This window comes from Marmota flaviventris, chromosome X (genome assembly GCF_047511675.1).
Source record: "Marmota flaviventris isolate mMarFla1 chromosome X, mMarFla1.hap1, whole genome shotgun sequence".
In the NCBI taxonomy this organism is placed as follows: domain Eukaryota; kingdom Metazoa; phylum Chordata; class Mammalia; order Rodentia; family Sciuridae; genus Marmota; species Marmota flaviventris.
This window is the reverse complement of record NC_092518.1, coordinates 92,602,844-92,621,988: the sequence shown is the minus strand read 5'-3', so window position 1 is coordinate 92,621,988 and position 19,145 is coordinate 92,602,844. Positions and strand designations below refer to the sequence as shown.

Below are 19,145 nucleotides of genomic sequence, written 5' to 3'. Positions count from 1 at the left end.
AGCATTAAAAGATACATTTTGAGTCAATGTTGATGATAAGGAACACCAACTTTGAACCCCAATTAAGCAAAATGCTATCCCCAAAAGAATTCCATTCTTCTCATTAGTAGTCCTATGTTACAAAAAAGTTATTATTATAGTTTGAAATTCATCGATGAGCATTTGTCAAAACTAATTTTCTCTCTTGTCATATAAATGCTTATAAAATATACTCGATTTTACCCTTTGGCCCGAAAATCCTAAAATATCTACTTTTTTTTTTTTTTTTTAACAGAGAGTTTGCTAAGTAAGCCCTCTTCTACACCATAAGAGGATAAACATAAATACAACCAATCTCTTTCCTGAATGTATTCATTCTTATAATTACCTAGTTTGGGCATAATGCCCTTCTGGATATGCCCTATAAAGGATAAGCCTTGCATCATTTCTGCTTTGGCACTATTTGAAATTTCCATAAAAAGAAATACTATTAACTTAAATAGTTGTAGCAAAGCTTCGATGCCATAGTTATTATCGTGATATTAAAATGCCAAACCATACCACTGTATCCCTAAGAGGACCCTCATTAAGTAGTGATGTCACCAGGCTAAGGATTCACTGAGTTCTCTTAGATATCAAGTGGCTCCCACGGCATCACACCTTGCCTTTGGCATCACACTGGCACATCATCTTAGTATGATGTTATATGCTATCACTACTAGAGCAGAACCCTGCTCTGATGCCACTCCTCTGAGATGTCAGAATAATTAAACCCTACTTCTTTCTACTCCCGGGGCGGTGGCAGGGAGGGGGAGGGTAACCACAGTCACTGGTTCCAGCTCTGGAGATTGTATTCAGCTCCAACTGTTGTCCCTTCCGCCTGCCAGTGCAGGTCAGGGCCCCCCGAGGGACAGCACCTTCAGGCTCCCGTAACTCTCTTGCCCTGCCTCTGCAACCGATTTCTGTGGCCGACTCAATGCCCCAACAGCGACCACCCACCCCAGCTCTTTCACAGAGTTGCACACGAAGCCGCTCCCGTACCTGACTCCATTCTCCAGCTGTCATCCTGGGCCAATTCCACCGGCAACTTGACTATGGCCGTAGCAAGGGACCCTGGGACTTGTAGTTTTTCACTCCTAGAGGCCGAGTCCGTGAGGACGGGAAAGGCGCCTCCCTGCCCGGAACTGCTCTCAAACTGCAACTCCCAGAATCGCCACGCGGTGGAAAAAGAAACAAGGGAACGAGAAAAGTGGTGATTGGTGGAGCTCTAGGCTCTCCTGACTGGCAGCAGGAGCCTGGGACGTGAGGCGGGAGTCCCTTGCGCTTCACCGAGATCCTGGGGAAGCGAAATGGAGGGGTGTGTGTCTAACCTGTTGGTCTGCAACCTGGCCTACAGCGGGAAGCTGGAGGAGTTGAAGGAGAGCATCCTGGCCGATAAATCACTGGCTACTAGAACTGACCAGGTAATGCAGCGCTAGGGCCTGCCCGCAGCTGGCAGCATCAGTGCAGCCTTACATGTCTTCCCGGGCCTGGGCCAAGCAGAGGCCGGTTCCACGAGGGGCAGATCCCCGCCCTCTCCTCCCCATCCGCGCCCAGGGGTCACCTCAGGACTCATATTCGGGCTGCCGGAGCTAGCCAGGCAGACCTCAAATATTTTTTTTGGCTCGGAGCTTAGCTCGCTGAATTTTGGATATTTCTAGACTGTCTACCGCATTTCTCAGAAATGCCCTGTCTTTTGAGATGTCCGTGAGGAGGAAAGCTTTATTTTGTGGGTTTCTTTACCCTTAGTGATTGTATTTAGTGGAACACGTTTGATTGAACGACTCTTCTGCCCCAGGAAGCTTGCTAGGAGCTGGGTATACAGTCGATTAATAAAATAACTACAAAAACATAGGTCTGGTTGCAAATGGTAAATACCTGGGAAAGAAGTTTACATGGTACTTTCAGAACATGTAATGGGAAGACCTGATGCAAATGTCGTGATAATTAGAAAAGGCTTTGAAAAAAGATAAAACAAGTTAGACCTTGAAAGAGTGGGATTTCCATAGTGAGTGAACGCGCCTTTTAAACAGAACAAAAATGAATAGACTATTGGGAAGCGTTTCTTTCTTTTCCCTTGTTCAAAGGACCCTCATGCTTTCATTGAATTTCTACAAAGATTCATGGTTCCCCCCAGTAGGGCAACAAATACATAGATTGCCTTCTGTAAGACAGTGTCCCATATTTAAAATATTCTATTTTGTATCTTTTGGAAGATAATTCAAAATAAGGAAGACTATTTTCTCTTTTCTGGAACTTTCCTTTATTACCCAACCTGAAAAATTCCCTTACATTTGCCTAGTTTGCCTTCATTGTGGCCTGGTAATAATTATTAAACTAATAAAAATAATACATATTGAGATTTAATAATACTCCATTAAAAATTTAACCATCTAGTCAGTTGCATAAAATGGGTGGGGGGAGGTTAAGAGAGGGGCTATTCAGAATTAAAACACATAAAAAATGTAGTAGCCAAATGCAAATTATGGGCTTTGTTTGAATCCTGATTTTAAATAAGCTGCAAAAAGATATTTGGGAGACAACTGGGGAAATTTGAATACACACTGAGTATTAAATCATATAAAGGAGTTAATGTTAATTTTAATAAGTGTAATAGTGGTATTGTAGTTATGTAAGAAAATACTTTTATATTTTAAGTGCCAAAATAGGAGTGAAGAGTCATGATAGAGTTTGTTTGTAATTGAGGGAAACTAGATGAAGCAGATGTGGCAAAATATTACTAATTTCAGAGCTACTCATATAGAGTTCTTGCCTAGCATGCAGAAGGCCCTAGATTCAATCCTTGCCACTGCAAAAAATAAACAATAATACCACTTTCTATTACACAGGGCCGACTAAGAAATATAATAATGTAAATAGTGATTCTCTTTGAGAAACAGGACTAACTCCTAGTTATTTTTAAAAACACATTTTTAGGGCTGAGGTCATGGCTCAGTGGCAGAGTGCTCGCCTGGCATGTGTGAGGCACCGGGTTCGATCCTCAGCACCACATACCAATGAATAAATAAAATTTAAAAAAAGCATTTTGTTACTCTTTAATTTGTGGGTAATGTTTTTAAAAATGATTATATAGATAATCTCAACTAGTTTTAGAAACACTTCCCCCCCCCCCCCATAAGATTCATTGGTTCTTTCTAGAACATCTAACTTGAGATCAGTGTAGTAGTAGAGATTTCAGAGTTAGAATTTGGATAAGTTGTGTGACCTTAGATAAATAGCTAGGCTTTAAAGAGTCTTTGTTTCCTTATCTGTAAAAGCTGATAATAGCTAGTGTATAGGATGGGGTGGTAAAATGAGATGATGCATGTATGCCTTCTAACACAGTGCCTGACATACAGGTACATAAGTAATGTGGTAATAAATTGTCAAAGTTCCATTCTGCTAAAGCATTGGAATAAGTTTCTAGTTCTATTGGTTTCATTGCTGTACTCTGCCAGAATTATTTATATTCACTGATGTTATTCACCCCATATTGGTAAAATCTTGCTCTCTCTCATACTAGTAGATGATAAGATTTTAAGTTTACTTACCTGGGGATCCAGTGTTCTCCATTTCTTGTTTTTAGCACCAATATTACTTTTTCTGCCTTTTGGCCTTCTATTTCTCTTCATGAATGTTTATTGTAGTCTTTCTCTGTTCCCCATGTAGGACAGCAGAACTGCATTGCACTGGGCATGTTCAGCCGGACATACTGAAATTGTTGAGTTCTTGCTGCAACTTGGAGTGCCAGTGAATGATAAAGATGATGTGAGTACTTGACACAGTTGATAAATCCCCAATTATCTTTCAACTCCAGACTGGTGTTTACTGAAGCATGAGTATTAAGCTCATAAACAAAATTACAACCTTCACAAGGAGGAAGTTACAGCATAGCTCTGGTGATCAAGCCTGAGACTAGTGTTTGTATTATTTTAGAATGTTAATTTGTCACACATACTCTGTGATTTAGGGCAAAAATACCAACTAAGCCTTATTATTATGGACCCTAAAAGACTGTATACCCTTTTATTATGTTGGAATTTTTTGGTGAGTATTGATAAAATAATATAGAAACAACAAAGTATAATTCCAAATAATGACCAGCATTATAAGTGGAAATTACAAAAAATGTACATGGAAATTTATATCCTCCAGTCCCAATTTCAATGTTAAAAAGTTTTGTATGGGAGTCTGAGATTGTGGCTCAGAGGGAGAGCACTTACCTTGCATGCATGAGGCACTGGGTTCTATCCTCAGTAAAAATAAAATAAAGATATTGTGTCCACCTATAACTAAATATTTTTTTTAAAAAGTATTGTATGGGGGACTGGGGATATAGCTCAGTTGGTAGAGTGCTTGCCTCACATGCACAAGGCCCTGGGTTCAATTCCCAGCACCACCAAAAAAAAAAAAAAAAAAAAAAAACCAAAAAGTTTTGTATGGGAGAAAGCATATTAGAATTAGACTTATATATCAGTATGTCTATATTATGGGATTTGGGGTTATTCTTCTTTTTACACATTCTGGTTTCCTGATTTTCCACAATGCTTAATGGTGGGGAAACAAGAATGTTTAAAATCTGTTCATGTTGATACCTGTACCTTTGGCCTCTGACTTTTGTATGACCCACCTCTTATAGGCAGGCTGGTCTCCTCTTCATATTGCTGCTTCTGCTGGCCGGGATGAAATTGTAAAGGCGCTCCTGGGAAAAGGTGCACAAGTGAATGCTGTCAATCAAAATGGCTGTACTCCCCTACATTATGCAGCTTCCAAAAACAGGCATGAGGTATTGGTTCATCCCTAGCCTAATTCTTTTGAGTTCTAAATGTGTGCAAAACACAAATGGATCTCTGCATTGTTTCCTTTTTTGTCTTTCCAGATTGCTGTCATGTTACTAGAAGGTGGAGCTAATCCAGATGCTAAGGATCATTATGAGGCTACAGCAATGCACCGGGCAGCAGCCAAGGGTAACTTGAAGATGATTCATATTCTTCTGTACTACAAAGCATCCACAAACATCCAAGACACTGAGGGTAACACTCCTCTGTAAGTGACAAGTAGCAGTCATTTGTGTTCTACCTGACATTAGCCCTCTTGCAATAATTCTTACACATCATATTTTTTTATTATGCTTATAAATGCAGTGCAAGTTGATGGCAAAAACTTTTAATGTGTACCAAAGCATAAAAATTGAAATTGCTTATCATGTTACCACTCAGAAATAAACCCAGATAACATTTTTGTGTATTTCTTTTCAGTCTTATACTTGCAGATATCATATTTTACGTATTTATCTATCTATCTACATATATATGTATATGTTAGAAAAACTGGGGTCATACTGTATATGTAGTTTTATATCTTGTTCTTTCCACCTCATAGTATATTGGGAATATTTTCCAAGGTCATTAAATATGTTTAAAACATTTTTTAAATTTTTTTTTAGTTGTAGATGGACATAATACCTTTATTTATTGATTTATTTTTATGTGGTGCTGAGAATTGAACCCAGTGCCTCACACATGCTAGCCAAATGCTCCACTACTGAGCCCTAGCCCCAGCCCCTGTTTAAAACATTTTTAATGCCTATGTACAATTCCATTGTATGGATGTGCCATAATTTACTCATTCCTCTATTATGGTATATTTAAACAATTTTTGAGTTTTCCACTACATGCTACATTTATTGACTTTGTATAAAATCCTTAGCCATATTGTTGAGTATTGCATTAGTATAGACTCCTAGAAGTTGAATTGCTGATTCAACAAATACACACATTATAAGACCATTGCTATGCATTACCAAATTGCTTCCAGAGGAGTTGTATCATTGAACCCTCCAAATAGCTTTTAAGATGCCTATTACCCCCTCATCAACACTGAAATTATCGTTTTATTATGTGAAAAATGGTGTTTCATGGTTGCAATTTACATTTTTTACTTTCATTGATTTTGAATCTTAATGCCTGTGACTAATTATATTTCTTCTTTAAATTATAACTTTTGGTGTCCCTTTCTCAGTTTCCTTTTGGAGAACTAATTTCTTTTTTATTGGCTTCTAAGTGCTCTTGACTTGATGTAGTAAAAATACTAACTTTTCTGCCATGTTAGTTGAAAATATTTTTCTCAGTTTGTCTTTTCATTTTGTTCAAGTTTTCAACTTTTGTACTGAAACCTATTAATCTTCCCTCATGACTGAAAAGCTTTTCTTTACCCTGCAACTAGTTACGTATTTACTTATATTTTATTACAGGTTTTGTTTCACATTTCATTATGTTTTTTTTGTTTTTGCTGTCGTTTTCTTTTTGTGTTTCTGTTTGCCACTTTTTGGTACCTGGGATTGAACCTTGTTGCTTAACCATTCAGCCACATTCTCAGCCCTTTTTATTTTTTATTTTGAGACAGGATCTTGCTAAATTGCTGAGATGGCTTGAACTTGCAATCCTCCTGCCTCAGCCTCCTGAATACCTGGGATTACAGGGTTGTACCACCATGCCTGGCTATTTGGTTTTTTTATGTATTGATTGAGAGTCATTATTATTGTTTTGCATTTAACTCTTAAATCCATCTGTAATGATTTATGTGTATAACCTGAAGCCCTACCCTACCTTGGTTTCTTTTTCACAGTACTTTGTTACTTTGCTTCTTTGTCAAAGAGTGAGTCCTTTTTTTGAGTCATCTTTTTAGTCTAGAATGAGGTTTCCAGTTTGACTTTAAACTCTTAATTTAAATATCTTTCCTATAATTCTAAGTTATTATGTTTAGAAAGACCTCCATATTCCAGCTTCTTTCTCCATAATTTGAAAAGCAGGATGGTCTAGAAGCAGTCGAGAAGACAGGCAACTTAGGGTCCTGTGAAGAACATAGGTTTTAGGAATAGTATCCAGACTCTACCACTTTCTAACATGTTAAATATGAATATTAACTAACTTAGGGAAGTTAGTTAATCTTCTTGAATCTTAATTTCATCTTTAGTATTATAATTCCTTCCACACTAGGTTATTATGAGGTTTAAGTAAAATAACATATAAAGTGCTTAGTATGCTTCCTGCCAAACTATAAGTGCCTGACAAAGGTTAGTTTCCTCCCCACCCGGTTTACTGCTAAACCATGTCATTTTGACCAAGAACATTAACCTCTGTCACAATTTTAACTACAAAATGGTGGTAATAATACTTTGCTAACATCAAGTAGACAGATGCATCAAACAAGATAAAATCTTTTCAATTGCTTTACCAAAATTTAAGCCACACAAATTGCTATTGACAGCTTATGAATCGAGGCTTTTCTGAATTCAAACCTTGAATTATTTCATGTAGTATTTGGGGGTAATTTTCATAAAATGAGGAAATTTTGCATTAGGTTAGCATATACATCCATTCTTCTATTGTACTAAGACCAAGATTCTGATTTATGAACTGGTGTTATAAGGCTGTTCTAGTGATTGTGACTTATAAACAATCTTTCCCATGCAAACTGATTTTCCTTTCCTGATGAAATATCTTCCCAATATTACCTACCACTGCCTAATAATATGCAGCTTAGACTACCTTGCAGGAAATCCTAACTATTACATAGAATTGTTAGTGATTAATTGGTCTTTGTGATCCTTGATTTCAGACACTTAGCCTGTGACGAGGAGAGAGTAGAAGAAGCAAAGCTGCTGGTGTCCCAAGGAGCAAGTATATACATTGAGAATAAGGAAGAAAAGACACCCCTGCAAGTGGCCAAAGGTGGCCTGGGTTTAATACTCAAGAGAATGGTTGAAGGTTAAACAGCTTGGATATATTCTTTCTTTGTATGTTTTGTTGTCCCAGGGTTCCAGAACCTAATGCACTTGTACACAGAGTATCACACCTTCAAAATTGTGTAAATGTGTTGTATTGTTCCTGCTGAGGTACTTGTTCTAAGCTTACAACTTACTTTTTAGGCATTTGAATAACTGTTGAGATTGTACCGTTGTCCTGTGTTATTCTGTATTAAATTTTGATTAATTCTCAGTAAGTGATTCTGTGGCTATTGTGGGTCTTCATCACCCTCTAGTATACCTTCACTCATCTTCTGAAGCAGAAGAATCCCAATAGCAAACAGACCAGTTTTTCTGTCAGATGTTTCTAGGTGGATTTTGTATGTTCCTCTACAGAGTTGAAACACAACTTGTTTTTCAAGCTCACTCAGAAGCCTATGCCAAATATTTCTGTTTTTTCAACTGTGAGCATTAATTTACTTTTGTTATAGGAGGAATACTGATATACTTTAGTGGACCAAATTTTAAGTTGGTGGGTATATCCTAGCTCTGTGTATCCATGCATCTTTCTGATAAGCTGTTTTCCTCCAAAACAATATGTATTGTGTTTAAAAAGGAAATGTTAAAGTATCTGTGTTGGTTCACCATGTATTGAAAAGAGTATCAAGCTTGTTCAAGTGATATGTAACCAAAAGGTATTTTGATTTGTATTTCAGGAACTAAAAAAATAAAATATTGAAAGAATCTCCCAATTTTTCTTGCAAGTTAGTCAGATGTTCACTTAAACCTTAAAATCATGAAATGTATTTACATTTCTCAGTTTTGAGTATCTCTAAAGTCAATAAAATTAGTGGAGCTTGAACTGCAACTAAATATTTAAAAATAGTAATCTTCTGGATTGCCAACTAAATTTAGAGCAAAAGGAAATTAATAAGTAAATTTGAGTTCATTTTAGAGAAACATCTTAAATGATTATCAATCATAAAATCTAATGAACTCCCAGTGACTCTTCAAATTGTTTTTAATTTGAATTTTGTGCTACAAATACTTCTTGAAATAAGTGATCCAAATCAGCCTACAAACTGATTAATTTGGAGTCCAAGACTTAATGGCCAGTAACTAACATGAGTTTTGTAAACAGGAACTGATTGTTGACATACAATACTTTTTATATGAATTTCCTTTGTTTCTGGTTCTGGGGATGGTATCTAAGTCCTCACATATGCTAGGCAAGTCCTCTACCAATGAGATATACACCCCCAGCCAGGGAAGCATCTTATGGAACAAACTTTCTATATTGAATGCTGGAGATAGAATTGATGGAAGGGGAAATTATGTATTTCCAATATGTTTTTGGCATGACCAGAGAATAAAGTTTGTTCTAATAGGGTCTGTTTGGACTAAAGAACTTCTCTTCATAAATACTGAGTTTATTGTCTGAGGTAATAGGTTTTGTGGACATAAAAGAAAACTCATTCTAGTTCTTAAGTATGAATTTTTCAATAAGCAGTACAGATGGAACCAAGCCTCAAGTCATTTATACGCTTTTGGTATTTCAAATTAACTGACTTGTTAACAATATTTAAATCACAGATTTGTATAAACAATTATATTAATGGCATGAAATATCGATCAGAATGTTACCTGTTCCTATAGTATACCTGAGAGAGATAAAGGTGATTCAAGGTCAGCATGTTTTACAGTTACTTCCAAAATGAATTAAAAACTAATAATTCAGTTGCAGAGTTTAACTGAGAATATAAGATGGAAGAAACAGGTCAATGGAAATAGTGGAAAAAATTAAATTCTTAGGTGTCTTTTATAGAGAATTGACAATTGCAGCAAAGTTCTAAGATTTGAGGTAAGTGCATTTATTATAGAATTTTTGTTGATAATTTAACTGTCTGATCCCAGTGTTTTATTCCCCAATTTCTCAAATACACTACAATGAAGTCATTACATGACTATATCTACTGTTTTCAGTTTCCATATTCTGTTATGCTATTAAGCCTCTGAATCAGTCTGTTAGCCATTTTGATGTAGTATGAGGGTTCTTTGGGGTCTATGATTCCAGTTCCACAGTTCTATTCACTGTCTAAAGTTGAATGCAGAACTTTGTGCATTTACCAGGAAGAGGTTTCATAGCTTACACAAATCCTTAAAAGAGATTTGTAATTCCCAACAAATTAAGAATCCCCGATGGGGCTGGGGTTGTTGCTCAGCGGTGGAGCGCTCGCCTAGCGCATGCGGGGCCCTGGATTCAATCCTCAGCACCACATAAAAATAAGTAAACAAAATTAGAGCTAAAAAATAATAGGTAATAAAAAAAAAAAGAATCCCCGAGTGAAAGAACAAAAGAATACTGAACCAATTGTCAAGACATGTAGATTCTACAATAATGCAGCCCTGTCACACTTTAAAATTTTTTATATCCATTCTTACCATAGCCTTAAAGAAGACTGAAATCATCTTCATTTTACAGATGAAAAAACACCCAGAGCTGTAGAAATAGTCAATACCAAAATCTAACTTTCCTGGCTCCTAAGACATTTTATTTTTTGCCTGTACTCCAAAACAGTGGACTAAATGGAAGGTACTCTGGCATTTTGATAATAACCCATTAGTTGTAATACCTACCCTGTACTTTTCTTTAAATTGGCTGTGACATAAGAAATACTGGTTTGGTTTTGGTCCCAGGTTCCTGGCACAGAGCTCCTAAAACCCTTGTAATTTCCTAAGTGTTGGAAGTTATAGGAGTATCTTAGATGAAGCTTTTAAATTCCTATGAGTTTCCTAGGTGATGGTATTACCAGGGCCTAGGCCAGAGGCTACTGAGGTCCCAGCTAACTAGATTGGTTGCCTACCTTCATCCTGAAATAAGAGAAAATGATTTTTTAAAAAAGAAAAATGAATTTAATCACAATTCAGCCCAAACTGGGAAAACAGCCAATCTGCCTTCGCTGTTATAATTTATAGGAACAAAAAGCCAGGAAATATGCATAGGTAGATTTAGCCAAGCTGTACTCCAGGAGGGGTATGTTAGAATTCCAGTTCTCTGACCTTTGTTGGTGTCAGGGCTTTGGGGGAGGGCAGTTTTAACTTCTCTTCTCAGCATAAGACATGGCTTTTAGGAAGCTGGAATGGAGAAACTGGCTTTTCAAACAGGTTAACAGGACATGAAGAAGAATGAGAAGAAACAACTTGGGGCTTGTGAATTTAAATGAGTTCCATTATAATAGGCTTGTCTTTTGTTCTAATGATGCAACTCCTGGGCTCCTAGATGGCTTCAGGATGGATCTGTTCATCAGAAGCCATGTTCAGAAGCTTGGAACTTTGTCAACTCCATCCCCCATCCTCCAGAAGGAGGGGCTGGGGATTAAGTTAATAATGAATTATTCCTACATGATAAAACCTCCATAAAAATCCCTAAACTATGAGGTTTAACAAACTTCAAGGTTGGTGAACACATTTACATGCCAGAAGAATAATACACCCTGACTCCATGGGGACAGAAACTATGCTCAGAACCCTCCTGAACCTCAAATTATTTACCTCTTCAGATGACTGCTCATGTATATCGTTTATCCTTTCTGATAAACTGTTAAATATAAGTATTTCCCTGAGTTCTGTAAGCCATTATTGCAAATTATCCAACCTGAGAAGGAGATTGTGAGAATTCCCAATTTGCATCCAAATCTGAAATATGGATACACTGGGCACCCAATACTTGTTTTATTCATTTGTTTTTGTTCTTTTTAGATATACATGACAGTAAAGTATATTTTGACATACATACATGGAGTATATCTTATTCTAATTAGGATGGACACCCAATACTTGTGACTAGTGTTTGAAGGGAGCCGTCTTGTGAGACCTAGCCCTTGACCTGTGGGGTTTGTAGTAACTCCAGGTAATGTTGCTATTGAATTATGTTGTAGGAAACCCAGTTGGTGTCCACAGGGAATTGTAGAATTGCTTGATGTGAAGTTCCAGTGACCAGAGTGACTTTATAAGTATGCTGAGTGGATGGCAACCCACATGATTTGATTTGAAAGAAGCTGAGAAGCTCCTTTTCCAGATATATCTCTCCTCTGGATTATTCTAGTAACTGTTGTTGAAAGGAGGAACTCCTTTTCTTTATTAGGTTTTGTTTGTTTCCTGGAGCCCTGGTCATTTGAATTCTTTGCTTTTATACCAAATTTTCAAAGACAAGTGGGATTAGTGAGTTTGAATATTTAATGAGGTCCTCTAACCTGTTTTCCAGCATGTAGACATTGTAAAACAATCTTTTATTGATAAAAATTTTTCCCATGGAAATTAGTAGTTTGGTGCAGTTGAAAGAGTATTATACTTGCTATAGTTTAGATATGAGGTGTCCCAAAAAAACTTGAGTGTGAGACAATGCAAGAGTTTTCAGAGGTGAAATGATTAGATTATGAGAGGTACAACCTAATTGGTGTATTAATCCATTGATATGGATTAACTATGCATAACTCCCTTTAGGTAGGGTGTAACTGGAGGAAGTATGTCACTAGGGAGTGCTTTTGGGGCTTATATTTTATCCCTGATGAACAGAATTTTCTCTGCTTCCTGGTTGTCATGTCCTGAGCTATGTTCTTTCACTATGCTTTTTCTCCATTATGTTTTTCCTCACCTTGGGTCCAGAGAAATGAAGTCAGCTGTCTATGGACTGAGACCTCTGAAACCATAAGCCAAAATAAACATTTACTCCTTTACATTATTCTTGTCTGGTCTTTTGGTCACAGGAATGAAAAAGCTGACTGAAACACACTGGGAACCAGACTTTGTATCTCATCTCATTTTTTCGTATAACCTCAAGCAGATTATTTTACATCTGTTTACTCAAAAGTTTCTCCTCTGTGGGCTTGGTGGCAATATATATGAATGAACCAGCTTTTTGAAATTACATTGACCCCTTCCTTGTCTTCCCTATCAAGGATATGATTCTACATCATATCTTATCTGCAGTCTCATCATTGTTAGGAGAGATTATTATATGTGTTATAACCTTCAAGTGTACTGGGATTGAAAAAGATTGAGTACTGTTGATCTTAAACCTCTTTTCTAGCTCTGAAATTCCTACTGAAAGTTCCTCAAACATAAGTGACACAGAGGCCAGTGTAAAAGGCTAATATTAACTTTTTACCATACACTCTGTGAGGGGAATCACCTGGTATTTTAGAGGGCATAAGAGATATCAATATGTGTGGGGTTTTTATCTATTGGTCAAGAATTGCTGTTTTTCATCACAGATCACTATAATATGGAGACCCTCTCCAATGCAATACAAATTCCAACCTTCCTCTCCTGTAGTCAACACACAATTGTTGGTAATACACAAGAACTTGTCAAAGATAGCAAAATTGCATTCACCATTAAGATAAGGGCTCACTGTTTCTGTTGCACCACCAGCACCAACAACAGTGCTTATTACATTGTAGCTTTTTAGTAACTGTCCAATGGGTTATAGTATAAAGAAATGAATTAGGAGGGAATATGGATCTACCACCAAAAGGATATTAAATTCAAAAACAAAGAGATTAGAGATGTCTCTGGAAATCCTTTTGAGTGGTAAAATGGTTAAACCTAGGCTGGGCCTGTAGCTCAGTGGCAAGGCACGCATCTGGTACTTGTGAGGCACTGGGTTCGATCCTTAGCACCACATGAAAATAAACAAATAAAATGAAGGAATTCTGTCCTTCTACAACTACAAAAAAATTAAAATAATTTTTTAAAAAGATGGTTAAACCCAAGCCTGGCTTAAGGTTTGGTTGGGACTACCCACTTAAATTTTAACTGCTTATAGAAAAATAATTTAGTACTGTCTCTGAAAAAAAATTTTGCTGAAATAATTTTATCAGCTTAACTAGTCAGAATATCTTCTGATCCAGTGTTGAGGAAGCTGGAAAAAAAATTTCTTTATCGGGCTGCTCTTTAACATATAAACCCATTTTACTGCCCAAGTGGGATATAGTATACTTAATTTTGTTATGTCGTTATCTTACCAGTCTCAGGATTCATCACAAGCATACATATAGATTGTGTCTTGAATGTACTTAAAGTAGACTGGGATGAAGTTGTATTGACCAGAGTAACCTTATAAGTAGGCTGAGTGGATGGCAACCCACATAATTTGACTTGAAAGGAACCAAAAATGCTCTTTTGTCCAGAAATCTCTCTCTTCTGGATTGTTCCAGTACCTGAGATTCCAACACTTGGACTCTTTGAATTAAGGGTTACATATTCAAGAGTTCCTTTTAAAATGTAAATATGCCTACTGGATGCAGTGGTACATATCTGTAATCCCAATGACTCTGGAGGCTGAGGCAGGAGAATCCTGTAATCCCAGCAATTTGAGGGTTGCAGCAGGAGAATCCCCTAATCCAAGCAATTTGGAAGTCTGAGACAGGAGTGTTCTGTAATTCCAGCAACTCTTAGAGAGTGAAGCAGGAGGATTGCAAGTATGAGATCAGCCTTAGCAACTTAGACTCCGTCTCAAAAAAAAAATTTTTTTTGAGGGGCTGAAAATGTAGTTCAGTGGTACAAAGTGTCCCTAGGTTCTATCCCCAGTACTGCCAAAAAAGGCAGGGGGTGTAAATTCTCCTTAAGAGGACTCTTTTATCAACCTGATTGAAATCACAGGATGATGAAAGTTTGAAAGTTCATGTTCACTGAACAAGGTTACAAAACAGGCATCTTTTGAAAGGTGGAAAATGTAGAAGTCGGTTCTGAGTAGTTAATCCTGCCTGGGGGATGCAGACCTGAGTAGGTTCCTAAGCAAATAGGAGCATGGGAAGCCTGGGTGTCTGGAAAATAAATTGCTGCAATGACCAAGAAGGAGTCCTAAATGATCCAAAGGTACCATTTCAGATGAAACTCACATACTTCCCAACTTTATCCAGATATAGTTTCTACATGGACAACATGTTTTCTATTACTTAAATTCCAGATTTTCCATCCATTCATGTCTAATTTATTGTATTAATTTCAGCTTATCTTCCAAGCTGTCAAGATCATTTAGAATCATGATTCTGTTAAACAGTAAACTAAGTCACTCTTCTTAATCTTGCATTCAGGGAGTGTATAACTAATCTAAAACTGCATATCACACTTTATAAGCATTTTTCAATGACAAGGGCTCCAGATTGTTCTGCAGATTCTCACAGTGATTCATGATTTCAAGAAAGTTAAAAACCATCAACCCAACTATATATCAATATTTTGAACAGAACATTGCTAATAAGGACAGAGCTCTACAAGACTGCCAATACTGCCTTTCTACCTGGTCACCACGGATCCTTCAGAAATTTAGGGGTGTAATATTGACAATTACTTGTCAGTCTTTTCCTGTGATTTGTCTCTATCATCAAAGTAGAAGGGTAAAATTAATTCCAGCTACTTTAACATTCTGATAATTGACATTTTTAGTGTTTAGTGTTTAATCTTGGATTAAAGGTCATTCTTAAGACCTTCATCGTTTTGCTGTCTGTACCCATGAGACACCATATATTATAGCACTGTCTTCTGTTAATGGAATTATAGATGCTTCAAAACTCTGAGACTGACTGCAAATTGACAGATCAAAGATAATACATAAGTTCGCTATCTCTTCTCTCCATGGCTCTGAAAAAATGAGTGTTAATTTCCATTTCAATCCACCTTAAAAACTACAAAGACTCTACTTCAATTGGCATGTAGGTATGATCTATAGAGAAGAGAGTTTGTAGTTTAAGAAAATTCTTTATATGTAAATCTGGATGTGATAAGTTAGTGATCCATACCTCTCTTGAAAAGGATTCACTTTAGAAGAAAGTCAAACACACAAAAATACATACTGTGTAATCCCATTTGTAAGAAGGGAAAGAAAAGGCAAAACTAATCCATAGAGATAGAAAGCATTTTTGACAATATTAATTCTTCCTATCCAAGAACATGGGAAGTCTTTCCATCATCTAAGGTCTTCTTCAATTTCCTTCTCTAGTGTTCTGTAGTTTTCATTATAGAGGTCTTTAACCTTTTTTTGTTAGATTGCTTCCCAAATATTTTGACGCTATTGTGAATGGGATAGTTTTTATGAAAAATGATGTTCTGATATTTCATGCTAAGTGAAATAAGCCAGTCCCCAAAAGCCAAAGGTTGAATGTTTTCTCTGATATGTGGAAGCTAACCCACAATAAAGCAGAGTAAAAAGTAGAAATTCAGTAGATAAGACAATGAGGAATGGAGGGAAGGGAGGGAGATAGGAAAAGGAAAGACAGTTGAATGAATCAGACATAATTTTCCTATGTACATATATAAAATCATCACAGTGAAACCCACCATTATGTACATCCACAAGAATGGAAGCCTAACTAGAATAAGATATATTCCATGCTGGTATAATTATATCAAAATGGATTCTGCTGTCACAAATAACTAAAAAGAACCAATAAATGAATAAATAAATAAAAATCTAAAAAAGAAAACATTGTTTGCTGAGGTGCAGGGTATAGTGGGATTGTGCAAAGGGACATGGGGGAGTATTTGGGGGTGATGGAAGATCCTTATCTAGATAGGTATGATGGTTTTGTGGATATGCAAAACTTAAAATTCATCAAATGTGGTGCTGTTTAATGACATAATTTATATGTCAATAAAGTTGTTCATGAAAGGATTTACCTTCGGAGTCATCAAACTCAGATTTTATTGAGTATTATTTATTGATCCTTAAAATAAGTTTTAAAATACAATTGATTACAGAAGTGAAAAAGTGTGTCTACCTGTAAATTTCTTCAAGGTGAGATATGAGTGAAATAAGATCATGAAAAAACTTAACAAGTGAAGAAAAGGAGATATCAATGCATTTTTGTTAATATGTAGCATATACACAAGAATAACATCTCTTTATCAATGTGGAGTATACCAACAGTAAAACAGATTTTGTAAGTAGTTGTTATTATCTAAAATAGATCTGAAGTGTTCATTGAGAACACTTTCCTAGAGTGCCCCTTCAAAGTAGATAAAAATAACATCACAGTGATAACGTAATACCTATATTCAAAGCTAACTTGTACATCATCTATCAACACTTTGCATTCACTGAAGGAAAATTATACTTCTAATTGTTTGCCTGTATAGTATTTGGCATTTAAATATTGGATTATTTTAAAATTCTGCTGTGCTTAGATATTAGTCACCAGGATGATTCATTCGGAAATCTATCAGGATAAATGTATCAATTATAAAACCTGGTTTTAAATGCTAAATACGCACACACACACACACACATACACACACACACACACACACACACACACACACACACACCTCTGTTGATTTTGAAGAACTTTTTCCTAATCTATGAGATAGTGCTGTCAAATTCTTTTCTTAGTGGTAAATATAACAACAAATAGGGAAGCCTGACAACTAATTAATCCTAGAAAATATATTGAATCTAATTAATGCCACCTTGTGGTGTGTGCATGTGGAACATATGAAGAAAAGCTAAAAACAAGAAAGATTTCTGAATATTTCAGAAAAATTCTTTCAAATGAGTTAGAAATCACTTGCCTTGTCATTTATTATGCATGTTAGTATAATTTTAGGTATTCTCTATTGATGATGCAGGAACCCTTGCATTTATTTAATAGTTATCCTGACCCTTTTATTTTGGATTCATGTTAAAAATGAGCACCTTGTTAGAAGAGGCTTGGTCAGAATGGAGGGAGGGGGTGTGGACTGGTTAGGTCAAGTGAATTCCAGATACAATGAATGGGTTCCTTAGTGATGAATGATGTACTCAGGGCACTAATTTATGTCTTAATCACATCCTTTTCCTCATTACACAGGGGCTCAACCAAAACCCCAGGCTCTGTCTCTGGTTCTGGCTCTGGCTCTGGCTCTGGCTCCAGCTCCAGTACCTGCTCTGGCTCCAGCTCAATCTCAATCTCAGGCATCTGAACAGGCTCCTTTCCTAGGACAGGTGCTAGGACAGGCTCTGGCTTTGGGGCAGGCTCATGGTCTGGTTCCAAGATGATAGTAGGGTCAGTGTCATGAGTGGAGGGTGGCAGAGTTGCTTCTAGCTGGATAACATCTTCCATTGGAATGGCTTCATTCTGTCGGGTTTCATTTTTCTTTGTCATTGGTCTACAAGAAAGAAGGTCCAGAAAAGATCAAGTTAGGGATTTGATAACTGAAATTTCATGTGGAGCCATACACTCTATAGCTTCAGTGACACAGGTCCTTCCTAGACTGTTCAGGATATCTGTTAATTCTGATATTCTGGCTCACTGTCAGATGCTGTATGTCCATTTGGGGGTTCAAAAGGGTTAGGTCTCAAAAATATAATGAAAATTCAAGAATGTCAGAACTGTGTTTAAAAGTTGAGAAAACTAATATCAGGGTGAATTTAATAAGGTCTCTGAGGGCTAAATTCACAGCTGTGATTCATCTTTATCTTTGGTTCCATCTAGCATCACATTTGACACCTGGTTGGTACCCAACACATAGTTATGGAAGCAAGCAGATGGGTGAACAAATGAATGAGTGTGTTCTTCACTAAAGAAACGGGAGAGTGGTCAAGAGCATGGGCTGATGGCAGGGCCACATTATGACTTCTATGATCCCTAGACACTTTTGCCATCATGAGCCTCTTGTTATATAAAAAATATTTAAAATTACGTTTATGACTGTGCTTTTATAAAGACAAGTATGTTAGCATTATATCATAAAAGGTTTTCTTGGATCTAAAAGTGTGGTCTTGGTAGTTAAATGAATTGATGTGCATATGTGCTTAGAACAGAGTGTGGCACACAGGACTCAGTAAATGGTAGCCACTATCATTCTTTTTGTAAAAGCAATGAGTAGAAAGATACCTGTGATATCTGATGCTAAAAGGAGTGCTTATGAATGACTGACTGAAAGAGATATGCCTGAAAAATGTTTGTATTCTAGTGAAGACAACAAGCCAAAAGTTTGTATTCAAGTAATGAGAACTTACTCAAGTTCTGTGGTAGTTTTAGAATTCCTCTTCCTTTCTTTTTCCTTTGCCTTGTTCCTTGCAAAGCACACCACAGAAATGATGATGGCAGCACCTATCAGGGTACCAATCAAGGCACCAACAATGATCCCAACTTCTGGGTCTGGAAGACACAAACAGCTAGATGTTTAGTAAAGGGAAACAAATTGTCATGTCATGTGTGTCATGTGTGTGCTTGTGACTGGTATAGAATATCTGGAACATTCGCATAGCAGGGAAGTAACTCCTGTAGACTGATGGAACAGAAAGCCCTAGAACTCTGCCAGTTGGATTTAGAGTGAGTGAAGCAAGATGACTGGCTTGATTATGTAGCTTAATCCATTGACATTTACACACAAAGAG

General features: G+C 36.8%; 3 protein-coding genes and 1 non-coding gene across 6 annotated transcripts in view; 2 read left to right on the top strand and 2 right to left on the bottom strand.

The window, feature by feature from the left end:
* Nucleotides 1-3,762, bottom strand: part of Atg4a (autophagy related 4A cysteine peptidase) — a 51,896-nt gene extending 48,134 nt beyond the window's left edge. Inside the window, exons 1-2 of one of the 2 annotated variants that reach the window (XM_027934802.3) lie at nucleotides 3,570-3,762; nucleotides 1,021-1,174 (exon numbers count right to left, since the gene is read on the bottom strand). In XM_027934802.3, coding sequence (XP_027790603.2) covers nucleotides 1,021-1,174; nucleotides 3,570-3,650 — 235 coding nt within the window. In that variant the 5' untranslated portion in view covers nucleotides 3,651-3,762. The remainder of the gene's footprint in view (nucleotides 1-1,020; nucleotides 1,175-3,569) is intronic. The other variant, XM_027934810.3, reaches the window with a different exon arrangement.
* Nucleotides 1,134-8,517, top strand: Psmd10 (proteasome 26S subunit, non-ATPase 10). Of its 2 annotated transcripts, none has more exons than XM_027934821.2 (5): nucleotides 1,134-1,442; nucleotides 3,688-3,786; nucleotides 4,658-4,804; nucleotides 4,898-5,064; nucleotides 7,639-8,517. In XM_027934821.2, the coding sequence occupies exons 1-5, from the start codon at nucleotides 1,329-1,331 to the stop codon at nucleotides 7,790-7,792; spliced, it is 681 nt and encodes a 226-aa protein (XP_027790622.1). In that variant the 5' UTR covers nucleotides 1,134-1,328; the 3' UTR covers nucleotides 7,793-8,517. The 2 variants fall into 2 exon arrangements, with proteins under 2 accessions (XP_027790622.1, XP_027790629.1); XM_027934828.2 differs by having other exon boundaries at nucleotides 4,898-4,985; nucleotides 7,639-7,728.
* Nucleotides 4,348-4,420, top strand: Trnav-cac (transfer RNA valine (anticodon CAC)). The gene has a single exon. It is a non-coding gene; the product is annotated as a tRNA-Val (tRNA).
* Nucleotides 8,518-17,577: 9,060 nt separating the features above from the next.
* Nucleotides 17,578-19,145, bottom strand: part of Vsig1 (V-set and immunoglobulin domain containing 1) — a 33,566-nt gene continuing 31,998 nt past the window's right edge. Inside the window, exons 7-8 of the mRNA XM_071606081.1 lie at nucleotides 18,765-18,906; nucleotides 17,578-17,911 (exon numbers count right to left, since the gene is read on the bottom strand). Coding sequence (XP_071462182.1) covers nucleotides 17,578-17,911; nucleotides 18,765-18,906 — 476 coding nt within the window. The remainder of the gene's footprint in view (nucleotides 17,912-18,764; nucleotides 18,907-19,145) is intronic.